The sequence below is a fragment of the Eschscholzia californica genome, unplaced genomic scaffold (genome assembly GCF_041429995.1).
Source record: "Eschscholzia californica isolate CP2 unplaced genomic scaffold, dmEscCali1.0.p SCAF_1, whole genome shotgun sequence".
NCBI lineage: Eukaryota > Viridiplantae > Streptophyta > Magnoliopsida > Ranunculales > Papaveraceae > Eschscholzia > Eschscholzia californica.
In genome coordinates, this window is record NW_028238198.1 from 47550059 (window position 1) to 47570780 (window position 20722).

A 20722-nucleotide genomic window follows, 5' to 3' on the forward strand; every position below is an offset into this window, starting at 1 on the left:
GTGTCTTAATCTGGATAGGCGATTACTCAAGATTCCGTTTTGGGGACTTTTACGCTAGTCTGGCGTTTGTTATAGTGAACTATTTAGCCTAACTAACATCCATGACATAAAGCGTAAATAAGTAAGTAAATGCCCCCGAGAAAGTAAATCAAGCAGACATGGATCCTAGTATGGCCCCTAACCTAGAAGATCTAATCTCCTTGGGTTTCTTCTTGTTTCGCCTTTTGGTTCGTCTTAGATCGCCATCTTTGAACCTCCATTGATTTCTCCCACTCGCCTTTGGATTTCATCCTCGAGTTTCTTCAATGGACTCATAGACCCTAAACTCTAATTACAAGACTCTAACGATTCGCAGATCGTATAAACTTGAAATTAAAATTAATTACAAAGCATGCACCCATCCGTGCTTAAAACAAGAATAAGAAATAAATCTATGGCCATACTAGTTTCCCGCATTCACATCACATGCATTCATATAATATATTAAGGCTAAGAATTATATATGCATGATTATCTTGGGAGACACTTTTGTCGACATCACATGTCACATTACGGACCTTAAGTCTAAATTCGAAGAATTCAACTAATGGTGCGTTCCGGTTTTATCTTTTATGATTTCTAAAATCAACTTCAAGAAAAAAACTCCGTTTGGGGTTTTGAAAGCCCGGGTCAATTTCGGAAAAATATTGGTTCGATTCTTAATGATTTCATAAATCAATTTAAAGAGAAATCTGTTTTTGGCCTTCTGGATGGCCCGGATTAATTTTAGAAAAATATTTGGTTGGAATCGGAAGAAATTTTGACAAAAACTCCCACTCGAATGATGGTCCCTTTTCGTGGTCCGAAAAGCCTCGAAAAAAGCCTAGGACAAGTCCTAGACAAGTCCCGACCCAAGCCCACAAAAGGGCTCGGACAAGGTCCGGACATAGCATGGCCCATAGGGCCGGCATGTCCTGGCCGAGGCCTATCAAGGCCTGGTCTCGTCCTGGCCGGAGCCAGGACGCTAGTTCATGTACCAGACGCGTCTGGTGCTGGACCGGACCAGCACTAGGTGTCTCGGACCTAGTCCGAGACACCCAGAACCTCCCAGACGCATCTCCAAGACGCGTCTGGTCGAGAGCTCTGGACGCGTCCTAGACGCGTCCAGGAAGCTACCAGTGCAGCTTCTGGTCGTGTCCTAGACGTGTCCTAGCTGCTTTGGACGCGTCTCCAAGACGCGTCCAGATGCTTCCATCACAGCTGGTGGTCGAGTCCTAGACTCGACCTGGACGCGTCTCCAAGACGTGTCCCAGTTGCTCTGGACGCGTCTAGTAGCATTCTGGTCGCAGCTGCTCTGGACGCGTCTCAGCAGCTGCTCTGGACGCGTCCAGTGGACGCGACCAGCAGCTTCTGTCAGGCCAGGAAGCTTCCTGGCCGGACACTAGGGTTTCCAAAACCCTTGTTTCCATTTTTTTTTTTTTTTTTTGCAAATCTCTATTTTCTAACTTCCAAATTTTACCAAACTTTGTTTTTGGGAGTTTCTTAAAATTCAAAAATAATTCTTTTAGAATACTTCTAAATTCCAAATTTTTTTGTTTTTGGGAGTTTCCTAAAACTCAAAAACAACTCTTTTAATCAAACAATTTTGGATCAAAATTCTAGGTTTTTGAAACTTTTTCAAGAACAATTTTGAAAACCAATTCAAAATCAATGAAATTCAATGTTTTGAAATACTTTCAATCATCAATTTTGATTTTAATTTGAAAAACTAGTTGAATCATATTCATTGTAATCAAATTATGAGTTTGAAGTACTTTTAAAATACTTTATAAACTCAATCTATCAAACTATCAAGCATATCAAATATCAATTAGTTCGATTCTTAGCAAAAACTAGTTAATTGCAAGAGGCTCTGACGCCACTGAAGGGAATTATACCCTTATCATACTAGTGTTTATAGCGGATAACGACATCTAATGTCTAACACTAGTATCCCCAAGATCATCATGCAAAACTAGTAATTATCCAATAAGAAGATAGTAGATTACCTTAATCGCTATTTCCCTCGAACTAGTTGTATAGATTAAAGAAGACCAAGAGCTTCAAACGTAGCTCCTCTACTTGGGACACCGAATAGTGTATTTAATCTCTCTCCTTGAAAGCTCGCTAGCACTCCAATGGTGGTTTGATAATAAGAAGACCTTCTTCTTGCTTGACTAGAAGATAGCTTGGGAATTAGCTCACTTTCTCCTCTCTACTTGATGTGGTAGAGTAAGAAAGCTTAGAGAGAAATTCCACACCTTATTCTCTGCCCTAAGAGTGTTTATATAGAACCCTAAGAAGAATCCACCTCCTTTTAGGTTTCCTAAAACACCCTTTAGAATAAGATTTAGGGAAATAGTCGAAAATAGCAACTAGTTGATATTTTCTCAATTCTCTAAGGAGATGACGTACAAACCCAGCCAAAATTGGCAGATTTAATTTTCATAACATAAGGAAACGTCCCTCCAAAAATCAGCCCAGTCCGAGCCCTAAAAGTGCCCGAATCGGCCTAGGCCCAAAACCCTTATTTCGGGCCTTTTTGCTATCTTTTGTCCAAATTCTATTTAGACCTGTGAGATATGTTTATGGGACATTCCCAATGTTATATCACACTCCCACTAGTCATATCATCCGATTAAATACCCATTCTTATGTGTAACCCGATGTAGGATCCGATCGAAGTTAACCGCGAATTACTTCGTAATTCGACGATCGTAGTTGGTTTCTAGCTAAACGCTACTACCCCTAAATCAATCGGACTTGATGATCTTCTTCATCAATTGTCCTAGCCGACATATTGCTCGCATTGCCATCTTTATCGAAGGACATCTCCTTCAACTCCTTCACTGTTGTCGTGTCTCACGGATTTTATCCTTACGAAGCGATTGTTCTCTTATTTAACAGACACCTCGTTTAGCGAATATTTGCCCATACAACTATGTGGGACTAGATAATTATTCTAACATTTTTATGGCTGAAGTGTTAATATGATGATGACGTTTTTGATGGTTGAAGTGTTACATGATGATGATGATGGTTTTGATGGTTGAACTGTTAGATGATGATGATTTTTTTATGGTTAAAGTGTTAGATGATGATCATGTTTTTAGAGAGAGAAGTGTTAGATGATGATAAAGTTTTTTATGGCTGAAGTGTTAGATGATGATGATGATGATGATGATGATGATGATGATGATGATGATGGTGGTGATGTTTTTAGAGAGAGAAGTGTTAGATGATGATGATGATGATGATTAGAATCAGAAACAATCCAATAATCATTTCCAGAAAATCGGTTACCACGTCCTGAAGCTTCATCTGGTTTCATAAAACCACCAGCAGTTTTACCTTATTCACCTAAACTTAACCCTTACGTAGGAGAAAATAAGGTTCTTCTTTAACCGTGGTGATGGTGATAACTACTATTAGTGGGGTTAAGTTGTAAAATCATTGAAGATGTTCTCGTCCAAATTTTCGTTGTTGTGGTTTCCCGCGTGAGAAGGAATTGCTAAGATCTGTTCTAAAAAAATCATCATTTACTCCTTAAAGATAATGATAATGATAATGATGATGGTTACTAACCATGGGAGGAAAAGAGAAAAAAAGTGAAATTTCAGGGAGGATGAAAGAACATTGTAGGGAGAGAAAGAGGTTGGTGGATGTGGTATATGGTGGATAGGGAAGGGTTAAGAATTTTGTAGAGAGAAAAAACTTTGGGATTTTAATATGTAAATATGAGATGTAAATGTTGCATCATTAATTGTCTTTGGGAAAACACACATTGAAAAGACATGATTTGACATTGTGAAAGGTTAAGTTCAGAGTAACGATAAAAAGGGAACCATCTAAGTATTTTCGGAAAATTAAGAGGCTACGCGGGAAGCTGGTCATAAACTAGGTGGTCATTTGGAAAATAACCCTAATAGTAATAATGTAACTACAATAAACACAAATCAAATACATTGAAAGAATGATCTGATCAACTGAAGGAGGAGGGAAAAAAAGTGAGTTACAGACCCACCGCAAGTAATAAGTGAGTTACAGACCCACTACAAGTGTTCCCTTTATCCGGGTACAATTGCACAAAGGGTTATTATCAATGAATGTAACGGAAAAAATTATGTTTGAAACTTGAAGCAACTTTATTTATGTTCCTTTATTTTTGTAATGCTACAGTTTCTCCACATGTTTATTTATATATACATGTATATACGAGAAATGTTAAAATCACAAAGGATTTTGACAAAAGAAGGTTCCCAGTTGATGTGGCGATTGTGGTTTGAAATTTTGACTAAATCTGAGTCGTTGAGAGATGAATATCACAACTGCCACATCAGCTTGGAACCTTCTTTTGTCAAAATCCTTTGTGATTTTAGCATTTCCGTATATATATTGCACCTTTTCACTAAAAAGAAATTAAGGCAAATATATAGGGAGATTTTATAAACCCAACTTTTCACAAAACCACTTGCGTTATTAATCGGTCTCCTATATATTCAAACCCAACTCTTCATTGTTGGACCTCCTAGTCTTTCTTTCTTGTACTTTATCTTTCTGTTTCCTTTTTTTATGTTGGAATATCTTTTTCATGTAAACTACATATCCATTCGATTTTATAAACCCAGAACACTACGGCCACATTTGGCACGCGTGAGAGAAATCCGATTATCAGGAGTAGCAATTCCATAATGTGATCCTTGCTACTTGCAATACTTTGCTAAAATACTTGCTTTGTTAAAAGATAGTTTGGGTAGGGAATGCAATACTTTGCTATACTATTTGCTTTGGTAAAAGATAGTTTCAGTAGGGAATGAAATACTTTGCTATACTATTTGCTTTGGTAAAAGATAGTTTCAGTAGGGAATGAAATACTTTGCTATACTATTTGCTTTGGTAAAAGATAGTTTCAGTAGGGAATGCAATACTTTGCTATACTATTTGCTTTCCTAAAAGATAGTTTGGGTAGGGAATGCAAGCTCATTCACTCTTGACCTTGGGATTCCCACTTGAGAAAGAAGCAGGTTCCTTATGAGGAATGTGATTCCTGATACATTCTCGTGTACCAAACGCCATTTTTAAAATGTGACTTGCGGTACTCATTTCATTGTCGTGTGCCAAACATGATATGCAAGTAATCTAGTGTTAATGAATCCTAAAGAGTCATGCCTTATAAATGTAACAAACATTAAAAAAAATTACCAAAACTAAACCCTAAAAGAACATGTTGTTAAAGTAATTAAATTTGAAATGAAATGAAACTATTAACAACCAAAGGATTATTACACTGAACCAATATAATTCTGAAATTAAATAAAAGATAATTACTCTTCAAGTAGAAGATTAATTATTCCTAAAGCTATATCACAAATATGCTCAATATATTCTTCCCTACGCGCCATATCAGGCGGATAGACTAAACCTGGAAACCGTTTGTACGCGTTCTTACAACCATTTGGATAATCTTTGGCTGCAGTAACATCAATAGAAGCATAATCATAAGACATCTTTGCAAGTTCTTGAAGAGAAGATTGTAAAGCATCATTTGCATAAGAATATTTATCAGCACATTCTTCTAGAACTTTCTTCATAACTGTATCTTTAGTGTTACTTAGCATTTGTGACGATAGATACGAATAAGTGTTCGTTGCGTTTGACATACCCATATCAATCATAATAATAGCTAACCCTTTAGTATCAGTTTTCAAGCTTGAGGAATTTGATTTTAGAGATTTGACACAAAGGTTGTAGTAGTTTGTGTTCTTGCAAGTGTTATGGATCAAATCTGTATTTGCACTAACAAAATGAAAATGAAAAGGGAAGAACTTATTAGAGAGAAAAAGAAGAGAAACAAGAATAAGGAGGGAGAGACTAAGTGATGAACTCATTCTTGAAAAGGGTAAGTTGTGGTCCATTTTGATTGTAGTTCTCTTGTACATATAGGGGTATGGGAAAGTTTATTTAGCTGTTTGAGTAATCTAATTTTAAATTTATAAAATAATAATGATGTTTAAATGTCAAAGCTTTTGAAAAGGAGATAATGTTGAGTTTTCATACACACATATACTTTTCTTAATTCCAATTTAGCCCTCAATTTGTGACTAAGTGGAAAATTTTGGCTTCATATTAGTTTAACATTTTAATTTGTTCCCATGAATTCCAATTTAGCCCTCAATTTGTGACTAACATACGCGTATTTTAGAAAAAAAAATGACTTAACACTAATAAAGCCACCACAGACAGACCACGCCACCACCACCAGCAAACCCACCACCACCATAAAGCACATCAACAACATCACTACAAAGCACCTCACCACAGAGAGAGTCGACGAGAGCTTTCCATCGTTAGAGAGAGAGAGAGACATAGCCCGCGAGAGCTTTCCCACCAGAGAGACTTAGAGAGAGTGAGGAATGTGAGAGGACAAAATGAAAAAAAAACCCTAGAGTTTCTAACATTTTATTCGGCCACGAGTGATTAGGGTTTGTTTAGTCACATACATTAATGAGCGATATAATGGTGAAAATCTTAATTTAAGCCTAATGACTAACAATTAGAAAACAAACACGTAATTGGTAAAACAATTCGATCAATTCAGTTCAGCCAATTCAGATGAAGTCAATTAAGATTCAGAAGCAAATAAAAAGCACAAAAACAACCTTAAAAAGTTTAAAATTTGAACCGGAGTGCTAGACAAATAAATATAGAAGTCCTATTACAATATTAAAGAAACAAGAGGCCCAAACATTTTAGCTGGTCACAAACTGGGGACCTGATTTCATTAGTTTAAATATTCACCTCCTAAGCTCCACTTGACTATTCCTTCTACAAAAAAATAAATAAATAAAAGCTCCACTTGACTATTGATTTTTTTTTTTTTTTTTTTGTTGAACTCCACTTGACTATTGATTGGTCATCTATCTCTTGTTTTCTTTTGGAGAGAGTTTAGTGGGTCATTTGACTCCAAAGAGGACTTTGTTTTGCTTTCAGATTTGTGTTGACTGTTGACTTGTGAAACAGAAAGACTCCTTATTTTGATGGGATATTTTTTCGACCTTATACATGGGAGAGAGTGAGAGTGAGAGTGAGAGTGAGAGTGACTGTGACTACATATTTGCAAGTCAGTGTGACTTTTTTTATAGGCAGCTTACATGATTTTTTTTTTCTCCCCAAGTCATGATTTTTCCCCCCAAAAAACCACCACTTTTTAAAACTGTATTTGATATTTCAATTTTAAATGGGAAATATAGTAACACTTGGTCAATTAATATAGGGAGCTAAAGTAAACTTTTAAAGCACCTAACCACCGACATAACTAGCCATTGGAGTTGTTAATAACAAATTATTGTGGGGGATTTGAAGTCAAATATTGCATTGGTATAATAAAGCAAAAAGAGTCTAGGGTTTGTTCCCACTCTCATTTAATTATTGTGACACTATATAATGAAGTCAAATTATAATGAATTCTATAAGACAAAAGAACAGCTGGTATGAATTAGATTTCATTTGGTAGTTTAGGAACAGTACAACCCATACTGATTGGAGGATCACGGGTTTGATATTCAAAGACTAGTTGTTTACTCAGTTCACTGTATTTAGTTAGTTATGCCCAAGGAAGTTTTGGAGGGTTATAATGGTCCCCTATGCAATTGGAAAAAAAAATACTACTTCAAATGTGAATAATCTTTCACATATAGGGAGTAACGAATTCGGAGGCCGTGCGTCTACCTCCATTTTACTCAAGCCCACCTTCATTTTAGGCACTCGTAAGCCTCCTTGGACTGCTTGCCCACCTTCATTTTAGGCACTCGTAAGCCTCCTTGGACTGCTTCAGTCGGAAGCCCGACGAAACGAGGGTTGGGCTCCGTCCATGCGATTCAATATTAACACAAATTAAACCCAGTTCAAGTGCCCTCAAACTTGCCTAGTCTGTGGGGGTATTTTTTGTTATAAATGTTGTGTTTATTCTCCTTTACAAATCTCAATAAAACTGATTTTGTAACACTTTGAAATAGAATTTTGCATTGGAAAAAGTTTTTAAACAAAAAATCTTCGGTCCCCAAGATTGTTGAAGACATTCTTAGTATGGTCAATCTTTTGGTGCTATAAAATAGATTGTCCTGTTATCAGGTTAATCACAATGCTAGGTGACAACGAATTACGGTCGATAGTTATTTTTAACCTAATACTTTCCGTATTGCCTTGAATTCCTGCAAATGTGGAAAGAGAGGTACTCTTGCTGGACACAATGAAAGATAAGATCGTAAGCGAGCAACATATGATTTGATCACAATAAATGCTCATCAATACAATGCGGTCTTCAGAATTTTCTGATATGAAAATACGGTTAGGTTCTCTTCTCGTCACCTGTGGTACGAAACAATCACAAGTAAAGCAACAATTCACAAATTTAAGTTAAAGAAAACCAATAATTTGATGTACCCTTTGTCAATGCTTTCAGGCTCTTGTCCCACCACTTAAAAAATAAAGTCATGAACAAAACAGAAAAAAAGTAAAAGAAGACATGATATTTTACTTCAGGAAAACGAAGTTGAATTGCAAGATCAATTATCCACAATAGAAAAAATATAAGAACAATAATCTTTCAAATATTTCGGCTTTCCTCCTTTTTCGAAATGAAAATTCAAAATAAATTACGTCCTTCCTATGCAGAAACTTCAATCAACAGGAAAGATACTCAATAATTTCTGGCATAAAAATGCCACTGAGGGTAGAGAAAGCTACCTCTTGCCAAGGCCATTGAACCACATATCAATATCTGTTTCCTGTGCTTTACCATCTGAAGGAATGATAGGATTTTCCATGTCACCTCCGTATCCCCATGATGTTGCAGTTTGATTCATATGATTATCCTGAGCCAATAAAGAATATTGGGTAAGAACCAAAAACTTTATTACAGGGAACAATCATCAACGGTAAAAACTCCATTAATAACATTTAAGACTGATGTATTCACCTCAAGGGTCGGTGAAGGATTGAACGAGTCACGAATTCCAATTGTAGACTCGTAAGTTTGTAAACTATCAAGCAGATCATTATGTACAAATTCAGAACGATAAGCTTCCATGGGATACTTCATTGGGCGGGCAAGATCATCCAACTCTAAAAAGAACGCATTATCTCCCGCAGGTAGCATGTGATCCCGAGAAAGAGATTCTCCGAGACTGTTGGGGAGAAGGAAATTGTCAATTGGCACCTGACTAGTACAGTTGTTGAGATCCTCTAAATTTGAGTAAATATCAACACCATACATAGGAAGAGAAGTTTCAACTGTGTTTCCAGGGTTGTATGAATGTGGCATCTGTAAAAGCATATTTCACAAATTTAGTTAATAAGAGGTTTAACAGAAATAAATAATAAGAAAATGCCATGACAATTGTTGAGAATCGAGCAATAAAACTATTATCTCCAATAATTTAACTGACATAGCACAAAGTGGAGACGAGTTTTGAGGGAGGCGATTAAGAAACTAGTTTGAACACTTAATAATCTCTACCACGGACTATTCAAATTTGTGTCTTAAAGATATAACAGACCATGTTTACCAATTTATAGTTGCATTCCTTGTTGAACGAAGAAAGTTCTTTCCAGAATAAATTAATCAGTTTCACAAAATTCCTGCTTTATTACTTCTTTTTTTGCCATGTTAATACTCAAGTTACTATGTTAGCCACTTAGATGCTCATGTCAGACAATCAGATTTACTTCAATCGTTATACTTTGAGGTTTCGTATACTTTTGTGCACATAGAATCATGACAGAACCATAGGTTTGCACATTTTGTGAGTAAGTAACAATTCTTGACCCAAAATAAATAAATTATATCACGTTACTATGTTAGCCACTTAGATGCTAGACAATCAGATTTACTTCAATCGGTATACTTTGAGGTTTCATATACTTTTGCACACATTATCATGTCAGAACCATAGGTGTGCGCATTTTGTGTGTAAGTAACAATGCTTGACCCAAAAAATTATATCATAGTAACTTGCTAAGACAATAAGATATGTGTCTGACCCTCTCTCGTGTTTTCCATTTCCACTAACCAAGTTCTGACACCTCATATGTATACCTTCTCACATAATTAAAACAGAAGCAGAAAGTGCTTGTATCTCCGCAACATATGATCACAATATACTAAAGATAAGAAGCTAAAAAACTGAAGGGGACGCCAACAGAGGACCACAAAAAACTATTATAGGACTACAACAATATTCAACATTCTTTTGTTCTCTTCTTATAAATTCAATCAACTTTCAAAAAAAAATATTCAATACCTCGAGAATATTCAATATGTCAAAGTGTTTGGTACCAAGTAGGCAGGAAATAATTAGTATGTTCGACCACTCGTTTGATTATGGACTCCCAACAAAAGAGCACACATCGTGAACTAAAAACGTAGATCCTTATTCAACATAGACATCACAATCACTAAGAGAAGCAGTGTGCATAATGAAATAGGTTAGTGTTTGACAAAAAAATCCAACAAAATTAAGTTACCTCATAGTTATAATTGCCACAGTCTTCATCGCCAAAAACTTGCATTAGCTTTTCAATATCATCTTCTTGCAGCACAGGAGGGTATTCCTCTCTTGTATATGCCTGTTCGGACAATCAGATTTTAATAGGTATGAGGTGATATTTTGTATAAGCATATTGACGTATTTTGCACGCATAATCATGTTAATACAATCAAATACCACTCCAGGTTTGCACCCGTCATTCATAACATACCAACTGTTGACCCAAAAGTAAAACCAAAATAAATGACAATCTAAAACAATAGAGTAAGTGTACGAGTTATGACCCTGTACTAGTTTTCGTCATTTCACTAACCGAGTTCGACACCTCATACCATGTCATATTGTACCTGTATAATGTAGTTGAATCCATGTTACATAGCTTAAGGTTCTACTGCGTACACATATGGCTTTACATATACAAGTATAAGAAATAGTACACAGAATTGCAGACCTTTAAGAATAGCACGAAATGCACCGAGTCCACCACATAAAAGTGTAGACAATGTATAATCAAAGTACATCAAAGATAAAAAGCCAAAAAAACTTGAGCTAGGCAAATAAAGGTACACGACAAAACATTCAATATCTCAGAAATGTTCAGTATCTAATATGGTAGAATTAGCAAGTTTGACCATGTGTTTGTTTGTGAATTCAAGACCCAACAAATTGTCGAGTGAAAAAAGTAAATCCTCACAATCCACATGGAAACCACTATCCCTGTCAAAAGCAGCATAAATGTGCATAAATCTCATATACTAAAATAGGATATAGTTCGACAAGGAAAGCCAGGAGAGTAAAGTTACCTCATTCGTAACATTGCCACAGTCTTCATCACCAAACAGTTCCATTAATTTTTCAATATCATCTTCTTGCGGCAATGGAAGGGTTTCCTCTCTTGTATTTGCCTGCAGCGTTTGACATGGCATTGTCTTCAATGAAGAACAGTATATGCTTCCCCCAACAAGCATCGATAGAGGGTTTTCCTCTCTAGTAAGCATCGATGGAGGGCTCTCCTCTCTAGTATTTGCCAGCAGAATTTCACACGGAATTTTCTTAGGTGAAGAACAGCAAGTGCTTTCGCCAACAAACATCGTCTTCTCCATGGAAACATTATTGTCTGAAGAAGGCAGTACAAGCGGAGAACTAGGACAAGCAACTTCAGAAGATTTAACTGCAATACACGTTACCGAATCGTCCTCGTCCTCCCAATCCTCTTCTCGAAATGGTGCTAAATGTTGTTCACCATTTCTAGGACCTGAACCACCTTTTTCAAAGATTTTGCAGAGAACATATGCATCCTGCAGTGAAGAGGCCGCGTTATAAAACAACTACTACCAAGAGAAAAGCAATTACAGAACTAGTGAACAAAGCACCCAACAGTACTTATTTCATTTATAAACCAACATCCTTCAAATTTTTTAATGACATTTACATAGAAACATGCAGAAGAGTACTCGCATGACTGTCATACATACTTGCTTAACTAAAAAAATGCATACAAGTTGATGGTTAAAAACTATTAGTCGAATGACAAGATAATTTAATCTTATCATGAAAAGAGTTGAATTTCATTTACTGTAATGTTACAATTTGCAACAAGTTACTGAAGTGCTACATCACATGGATATTTGTTTTTATATACTTTCCCTTGTCAGAAACACAGAAAATTGGAAACCTGGAAACTCGTTTTCAATAGTAACTGTAGCTTCCATGGGTATAATGTGAGTTGTATGCATATCTTCGATATACAAAGGTGATACGAAAGTAAAAGTTATACACCAAAAAGAGGACCTACTAACTAAGACCTATCAAAGTTGCTTAGGTGACTCTCAAATGCGCCTTTCAAGAAATACATACTCAATTTTTTTGATTAAGTAGAGTCTAGAGCAATGACAAGGAATTTTAACTCTGCAAAAAGCGAAAATACGATCATTACACTATTCATGAGAATCATGTGTAGAACCAATTTTTACTATAGCAACATGTATTTTTGCTATATCTAAATCTCATAGACTAAATCAACTAGTAAAAATCAGTGAACTATGACATATCTAAGATAACGGTTGCACTCTGTGGTTGATCGACAAAACAACACATAAATTACCTGAGAAACACTAGCTTCCACAAGATCCTTGTCCTCAAGTCTATACTCGTGCATAACCCAGTTTGTTCTATCCCCACGAGGTGCCCTTCCTACGTGGAAAACCAGCGTCTTCTTCATTCCCACAGTTCTCAAGTTGCAGGATACATCTCTATCCCTTCCAGTTGTTTTCCAATATCCAATTTCAGTGGCTCGATTCATTCTTGCTCCACAAGCATATTTCTTATCTCTAGGGCAAAAGAAATACCACTCAAGATCATTACTCTTCAAGCAAGATTTATCTGCATGAATAGGAATAGATAGTTAGAAATTGGTAGAACCTAAAGTACAAGTGAGACTCAAAACATTTTCCATCAAATCAAACAGAAAACCAACTAACAATGGTGAAAAAGGAGAAAAAACTGAAGTACCTGGGAGGTCCCAAGGAGCAAATTTGTAGAGGTCTAGCTCCTCAATAAATTCAAATCGTAATACTTTGCCCATGATCTTTCTTTTGAGGTAATACAGAACTAGCTCAACATCAGTAGGATGAAAACGAAAGCCAGGCGGGAACGAAGATCTTCCCATTCCCAAAATCCCCGAGTAGCGCAACAATCAAAGTACTGTACTACCTCCTAAATCCCAAATCAAAAACAACACAAATTTCTCTAACTTTCTTCTACTGTAGATCTCAAATGTTACACCAATGTCTGTCTTTTTTTTGTTCTTCTTTTTCTCTTATTTTCACTTTCGAAAATCAAAATGAATCAACTTCCACAAGGCACTGTCAAGTCCAGTGCCGAAACAAGACTTGTAGAGAACACCACAAGCGACCACGATTCATGAAACGAAAATCACCCCAAAGAAACCAATCGTTTTCTTTGATTAGATGATCAACAGACATTTGATGTGGAACAGAATCCTGTTTCAGACAGCATTATAATTTACAGTAGTACAAGCAAAGAACTTACTAACCAAAAACAAAATAAGTGACTTATCTAAACCCATATAATAATCAAGAGATCAAACACAACATCTAAAAGAAAAAAAAAACCCTAACAATGATCATAAACCGTATACAAGAAACTAAAGATCAAATCTTGTCAAACCCTAATTAATTGAAACGCAACAAATAGGGTATTTGCACCAACATGAAAATGATCAATCGAAACCCTAGAAATCAAAAAACAAGCAAAAGGAGAATCATACTCGGATAGGTCAGTGAGTGAGTTGAAGAGGAAGCGCAAGAGGAAGAGAACGGCGTAAGGGCTCGGCGTCAACAAATCTTTCATAGACAGAAGGGCTTAAATAGAGGAAGGAGCGAGAATGTGAGCTGTCTATGACTATGAGTACTATTTTGTTTAATTACTATTTGCACCCTTATTTGTGATTATCTTACCATTTTGACCTTCATATTTTTACCAACTTCCATTTTTGCCCCCAAACTAACTGTTCTACTAGAAAACGGTTAACTTTTATTCTTGTTACCAATTTTACCCTTTATACTTTATTATCTCTTCAATTAAATCAATTCTATTTGTGAGTATAATTTTTTTCTCTTTCGTACTTTTCTTTATTTGTTTAGCAAATTAGTTCGAGAACAACCAGAGTGGTGAATTGCAAAAACCACCTATAGAGAGTATGGTTCTATTAAACCACCAAAAGTCTAATACGTGGTTAGGAAGGTTTTTTGAGAATCAAAACAAGGTGGTTTGTCATAATCTCCACAAAAGAGGTCTCGAAACAAGGTAGTTCGAGAATCATTACTTTACTAGTTGCGAAAAAACATCAACAATGGTTTTTGATAAGGGCGAACATCTGGCAGTTGGAGCTATTTTTGGCTCAATAATGTCGTACGAATTAATTACATCACTTAATATTGACATAACACATGTTTAATTTCTAAAGAATAGCTAGTCTCAAAATTTATATGCAACACCACTTCAGTTCTGAAAAACGGATAAAACAAAATTTAATTACATCGCTTAATATACAAACATATGTCTTCAGTTAGTTAAGCCCTTTCAGAGCTTCCACAAGTTTAAAAATCGTTCGTCATCTCCATTATCCTGATGGCATCCTTATGTTGGTACCTGAACAAGTTGATATATGTGTTCCTCAATCCCCTAAGGAGCACCACAAATTTCCATGAATATAGAGATATGGAAATTTTAAAGGCACCCCAACTAGCAAAGGCACTCCCCTCAGTGTAAGTTTGAGGGCGTGGAAGGAGGCGTTTTCAACACTCATAGGGCCTTTAAAACTTCCCATGAATATACTGTTTGAATACCTTCACCAAACTTCTTTTTCCATTGTAACTGCATTCCTTCGTTGGCCTTCGGAAAACATGTATGGACAAGTATAACCACGTGCTGCCGAACTATATCAATGACCTAAACAATTTGAATTTGATGGAATTCATGTCTTTTTTGCTTCATATCACCATACCTTCCAAGGTATTGGTTGAGATGATTTTGAAGACTTACCTTGTCAATACTCTCATGGTGGTAGGACTTACAAACAAAGTATATGACTGACTGAATTACATGCCCAAAAAGAATGGCACTCACCAAGAACACCAAAGACAAAGTTCCATACATTGTCTTCCAAACTACATTTTTCATCTTAACCATTCTCTCCGATTCTGTCTGAATAATGAATAAAGCCCCATAAAATATACCATATATCGCTAAATAAACCCAAAGCTTACCCATTATCAAATTCTTTCCTTTCTTCATTGCTTTCATCCCATACATGTCTTCTTCTAGTACGGTTACAACACAAGCTACATGAAGAACCACATTTATATAAACAACACCAATAATCCATATCATCGAGATCGTAAAAAGAACAAAAAAGAGGACACCTTTAGAGGATTCGTATGATGGGAAAAGGTTAGAGTTGTCAAGCAAATAAAGGGCAAGAAGAAGGAGAAGAAATAAAACAATAGTATACAAGATTGTGACAAGCAAACTCCATAAGAAAGTAAAAATAAGTCTATTCCATGCCCTAGGAAGTACATACATGACTTGACCTAATGATATTTTGGAGTTGGTAGTATCTGTGAATATGAAAGCTATTGTGTAAACTACAGCTGCAGTAGACATAAGAGAGATAATGAGTACGAAAATATTATATGTTGCAGCAAATGCTAACATGGCGATTATTTTCGTTGAGAAATTCTCGTCCAATTCAGCGTGTAAAGGGTTATCGAGTTCAATTTTGTCGATTGCTGTTTCGTCTTTAACGATGCTTTCTACTATAAATTCGGAAATTTGAAGGTTGCATAAGAAGATAAAAGATAGAGGTAGGATGAGAATAAGAGAGATTTTGGTGAATATTTCTTTCCATGTACATATAATTCTATATGATTCTTTCAAAATTCCACAGAAACCCAGACTTCTTAGATCTTCTTCTTGAAACCCTTCCATTTATCAATCCGTATATTCTCAATTGGTCTTACTTCGCTATTTGTATATATAATCCGTAAATACTAAACAAACCAGAGTTTGAATCTTACCGTTTCAAGAAATGTTTACTAATGATCAGAATGGTGAACTTAATATAGAATTAAGAAAGAGTTTGCTAATTAAAATTGGAATTAATATGAATCAATTGATCTATCAACTTGAGAACAAATTTGGAATGAATGATTTATGCATAGGTTAAGTTGGGTTAGTTTTGTTTTGGTTGTTAAGTAATGACAGAGGAAATTAATATAAGCCATAGAGTTGAACCTGCCAGAATGGATGAATAACTAACTAATAAACGTTTAAGTATGATAGTGGAGATAAGATTGATCAATCTGTTTTTTAATGATTTGACCTGTTTGTATTTTTCTTGTGAGGTAAATGCCTATAAATTTATATAATTTGAATCAACTAGAATGTTCGTGTAGCGAAAATAAACCCAACCAAACTAACCGATATGATTTTTGGCCAAATCGGACTAAACCGATATAATTTTTGGCCAAACAAAACAAACCAAGTCTAGTTCGATAGCAGTTTGAATATTTGAGAACCATGTTTAGCCAACCCACCGATCGTATGTAACATTTTGACAAAATTATGTATTTATTAGCCCACAATAACGAGTGTGGTAAATTGCATAACTCATTCACAAATTATATCTTCATGTGATTTTATATAAAATATGATATTCTTTGTGAAAGATTGAGAGATACCCTTTGACTACAATTATATGGACTTCAAGTGGAACTGTAAATTAAATTTAGGGAACCAAACCAAACCAAACCAAACTTAACTAAACCAAATGAAGGGATGGCTTCATTAGTTTGGTTTTGGTTGTGGGAACTAAACCTAACATGATTTCAGATAGTAAAACTTCAGTCATTTCGTTTTATTTGATGTTGGAAAGGGGAAAAATGAGAACAATTCCGTTAAAGGGGCTTCATAAGGGATATTACCCTATTATACAGTGGAAGGTTTTTCTGGAACTCCCTTAATGAAGCTTCACTTCATGGTGGTCGAGTTTTCTAAACGGAGCTCCACTAATTGAGCTAGGTAATGATGGTGGAGGTGGTAGTGAAATAGCCGTGATGGTTAGTAGTGGGCTAATGGTTTGAAGATGAACATGAAGCATAACGGGAGGATGGGTTTTAAGTCCAAAATCGAATGATCAATGAGTCTAGAGTCCAAAGATAATCTGAAATAGAAAATAAATCCACTGAGAGTAAATTACATGTCTAACCTTTGAATTTTTATTACTACCTAACCTATCTTAAGTTAAAAAAAAATAACCCAAATTAAAGATTCACTAAATTATTTCCTCAAAAAAGAAACTTCCTTCTAGAACAAAAGTTTCGTTTTCCGTTTATCGCAATGACCAAGCTTTTAGTTATACATTTTTTTATATTGATTTGGTTAACATAATATAATTTCAGGAGAATTGTGTCACAATAAATAAGATGCTAGAGAAATATAAGTATTGCAGGAGAATCAATGAAATGCTAGAGAAACATAATTTAAGACATGTGCAAGGGAATCAGTGAAATGCTAGAGAAATATTAAAATTTTGGTTAACAAAATATAATTTCAGACAAATTTTGTTAGAATCAATAAGATGCTAGAGAAATATAATTATTGCAAGAGAATCAAAGAAATTTTAGAGAAAAAAATGGTCATTCTTTTTAAATAATTTTTTTAGAATGTTGTTAGAATCAATAAGATGCTAAGGAAATACAATTCCAATTTTAGAAGAATTTGTTTTTGTAAGTATATTATTGAATTTTTAAAATAAATAAAATGATAGAAAAAATTTGAGAATTCTATTATATATAAGAATGTTGTTAGAATCAATAAGATGCTAGCGAAATAATAAAATGATTAAACCTACGTCTAACATATTCATAACAGATACCAATAGAATCAAGAAAATGCTAGTAAAATACTGAAAATGTAGCAAAAACAAATTCAGTTTATATTTCTGTATGAGAACAAGATTATAGTGATAGAGATTTCAAAATTCATTGTGTACGAAAAAGTGTTACATTTTAAGTGAAGGAGTTGAAGGAGATGTCCTTTGACCAAGATGGCAATGCAAACAATATGTCGACTAGGACAATTGATGAAGAAGATGATCAAGTCCGATTGATTTAGGGGTCGTAGTGTTTAGCTAGAAACCAACTACGATCGTCGAATTACGAAGTAATTCGCGGCTAACTTCGATCGGATCCTACATCGGGTTACACATAAGAATGGGTATTTAATCGGATGATATGACTAGTGGGAGTGTGATATAACATTGGGAATGTCCCATAAACTTATCTCACAGGCCTAAATAGAATTTGGGCAAAAGATAGCAAAAAAGCCCGAAATAAGGGTTTTGGGCCTAGACCGATTCGGGTACTTCTAGGACTCGGATTGGGCTGAATTTTGGAGGGTTAGTTCCTGATATAGTAAACATTATATCTGCCAATTTTCGTGGTGTTTTGACACCTCCTCCTTAGATAATTGAGAAAATATCAATAGTTGTTATTTTCGACAATTTCCCTAAATCTTATTCTAAAGGGTGTTTTAGGAAACCTAAAAGGAGGTGGATTCTTATTAGGGTTCTATATAAACACTCTTAGGGCAGAGAATAAGGTGTGAAATTTCTCTCTAAGCTTTTTTACTCTACCACATCAAGTAGAGAGGAGAACGTGAGCTAATTCCCAAACTATCTTCTTGTCAAGCAAGAAGAAGGTCTTCTTATTATCAAACCACCATTGGAGTTCTAGCGAGCTTTCAAGGAGGGAGGTTAAATACACTATTCGGTGTCCCAAATAGAGGAGCTACTTTTGAAGCTCTTGGTCTTCTTTAATCTATTCAACTAGCTCGAAGGAAATAGCGATTAAGGTAATCTAATATCTTCTTATTAGTTAATTACTAGTTTTACATGTTGATCTTGGGGATACTAGTGTTAGACATTAGATGTCGTTATCCGCTATAAACACTAGTATAAGGGTATAATACCCTACAGTGGCGTCAGAGCCTCTTGCAATTAACTAGTTTTTGCTAAGAATCGAACTAATTGATATTTGATATGCTTGATAATTTGATAGTTTGAGTTTATTAAGTTTTAAAAGTGTTTTAAAAGGTATTATAAACTCATGATTTGATTACAATGAATATGATCCAACTAGTTTTCAAATTAAAAATCGAAATTGATGATTGAAATTGTTTCAAAACATTGAATTTGAATTGGTTTTCAAAATTGTTCTTGAAAAAATTTCAAAAACCTAGAATTTTGATCTAAAATTGGTTGATTAAAGTTGTTTTTGAGTTTTAGGAAACTCCCAAAAACTAAAAATTTGGAATTTAGAATACTTCTAAATTCCAAATTTTTTGTTTTTGGGAGTTTCCTAAAACTCAAAAACAACTCTTTTAATCAACCAATTTTGAAACTTTTAGAACTTTTAAATTTTCCAAATTTTGTTTTGGGAGTTTCCTAAAACTCAAAACAACTCCTTTTAGAATACTTCTAAATTCCAAATTTTTAGTTTTTGGGAGTTTCCTAAAACTCAAAAACAACTTTAATCAACCAATTTTGGATCAAAATTCTAGGTTTTTGAAACTTTTTCAAGAACAATTTTGAAAACCAATTCAAAATCAATGTTTTGAAACAATTTCAATCATCAATTTCGATTTTTAATTTGAAAACTAGTTGAATCATATTCATTGTAATCAAATCATGAGTTTATAATACCTTTTAAAACACTTTTAAAACTTAATAAACTCACACTATCAAACTATCAAGCATATCAAATATCAATTATTTCGATTCTTAGCAAAAACTAGTTAATTGCAAGAGGCTCTGACGCCACTGTATGGTATTATACCCTTATACTAGTGTTTATAGCGGATAACGACATCTAATGTCTAACACTAGTATCTCCAAGATCATCATGCAAAACTAGTAATTAACTAATAAGAAGATAGTAGATTACCTCAATCGCTATTTCCTTCGAGCTAGTTGAATAGATTAAAGAAGACCAAGAGCTTCAAACGTAGCTCCTCTACTTGGAACACCGAATAGTGTATTTAATCTCCCTCCTTGAAAGCTCGCTAGCACTCCAATGGTGGTTTGATAATAAGAAGACCTTCTTCTTGCTTGACTAGAAGATAGCTTGGGAATTAGCTCACTTTCTCCTTTCTACTTGATGTGGTAGAGTAAGAAATCTTAAAGAGAAATTCCACACCTTATTCTCTGCCCTAAAAGTGTTTATATAGAACTCTAAGAAGAATCCACATCCTTTTAGGTTTCCTAAAACACCCTTTAGAATAAGCTATAGGGAAATTGTCGAAAATAGCAACTATTGATATTTTCTCAATTCCCTAAGGAGGAGGTGTCCAAACACCACGAAAATTGGCAGATATAATGCTTATTATATCAGCAACTAACCCTCCAAAATTCAGCCCAATCCGAGTCCTAGAAGTACCCGAATCGGTCTAGGCCCAAAACCCTTATTTCGGGCCTTTTTGCTATCTCTTGTCCAAATTCTATTTAGGCCTGTGAGATATGTTTATGGGACATTCCTAATGTTATATCACACTCCCACTAGTCATATCATCCGATT

The 20722-nt window shown here is 35.1% G+C and overlaps 3 protein-coding genes across 4 annotated transcripts; all 3 read right to left on the reverse strand.

Moving 5' to 3' along the window:
- Window positions 1–5245: 5245 nt before the first annotated feature.
- On the reverse strand, window positions 5246–5972 carry LOC147567247 (cell wall / vacuolar inhibitor of fructosidase 2-like). Its single transcript, XM_086653863.1, has one exon. It carries the CDS (start codon window positions 5955–5957, stop codon window positions 5343–5345), a length of 615 nt encoding a protein of 204 aa, XP_086509989.1. The 5' UTR covers window positions 5958–5972; the 3' UTR covers window positions 5246–5342.
- A 2559-nt stretch (window positions 5973–8531) lies between these two features.
- LOC147567248 (uncharacterized) lies at window positions 8532–13999 on the reverse strand. Of its 2 annotated transcripts, XM_086653873.1 has the most exons (7): window positions 13855–13999; window positions 13077–13567; window positions 12670–12947; window positions 11369–11863; window positions 10543–10644; window positions 8996–9340; window positions 8532–8891 (listed from the first exon to the last, which is right to left on the reverse strand). In XM_086653873.1, exons 2-7 carry the CDS (start codon window positions 13231–13233, stop codon window positions 8760–8762), a joined length of 1509 nt encoding a protein of 502 aa, XP_086509999.1. In that variant the 5' UTR covers window positions 13234–13567; window positions 13855–13999; the 3' UTR covers window positions 8532–8759. The 2 variants fall into 2 exon arrangements, with proteins under 2 accessions (XP_086509999.1, XP_086510000.1); XM_086653874.1 differs by having other exon boundaries at window positions 13077–13967.
- A 759-nt stretch (window positions 14000–14758) lies between these two features.
- LOC147567249 (uncharacterized) lies at window positions 14759–16214 on the reverse strand. Its single transcript, XM_086669163.1, has one exon. It carries the CDS (start codon window positions 16074–16076, stop codon window positions 15039–15041), a length of 1038 nt encoding a protein of 345 aa, XP_086525289.1. The 5' UTR covers window positions 16077–16214; the 3' UTR covers window positions 14759–15038.
- Window positions 16215–20722: the final 4508 nt, after the last annotated feature.

What these genes read in the sequence shown, in the direction of transcription:
- LOC147567247 (XM_086653863.1), bottom strand. Translation starts at nt 5,957, where the DNA reads ATGTACAAGAGAACTACAATCAAAATGGACCACAACTTACCCTTTTCA.
- LOC147567248 (XM_086653873.1), bottom strand. Translation starts at nt 13,233, where the DNA reads ATGGGAAGATCTTCGTTCCCGCCTGGCTTTCGTTTTCATCCTACTGAT. An exon ending in GTGGCAATGTTACGAATGAG is followed by an intron (nt 10,645 to 11,368) that starts GTAACTTTACTC and finishes TTGTCCGAACAG; the next exon opens with GCATATACAAGAGAGGAATA. An exon ending in ATCCTTCACCGACCCTTGAG is followed by an intron (nt 8,892 to 8,995) that starts GTGAATACATCA and finishes TTATTGGCTCAG; the next exon opens with GATAATCATATGAATCAAAC.
- LOC147567249 (XM_086669163.1), bottom strand. Translation starts at nt 16,076, where the DNA reads ATGGAAGGGTTTCAAGAAGAAGATCTAAGAAGTCTGGGTTTCTGTGGA.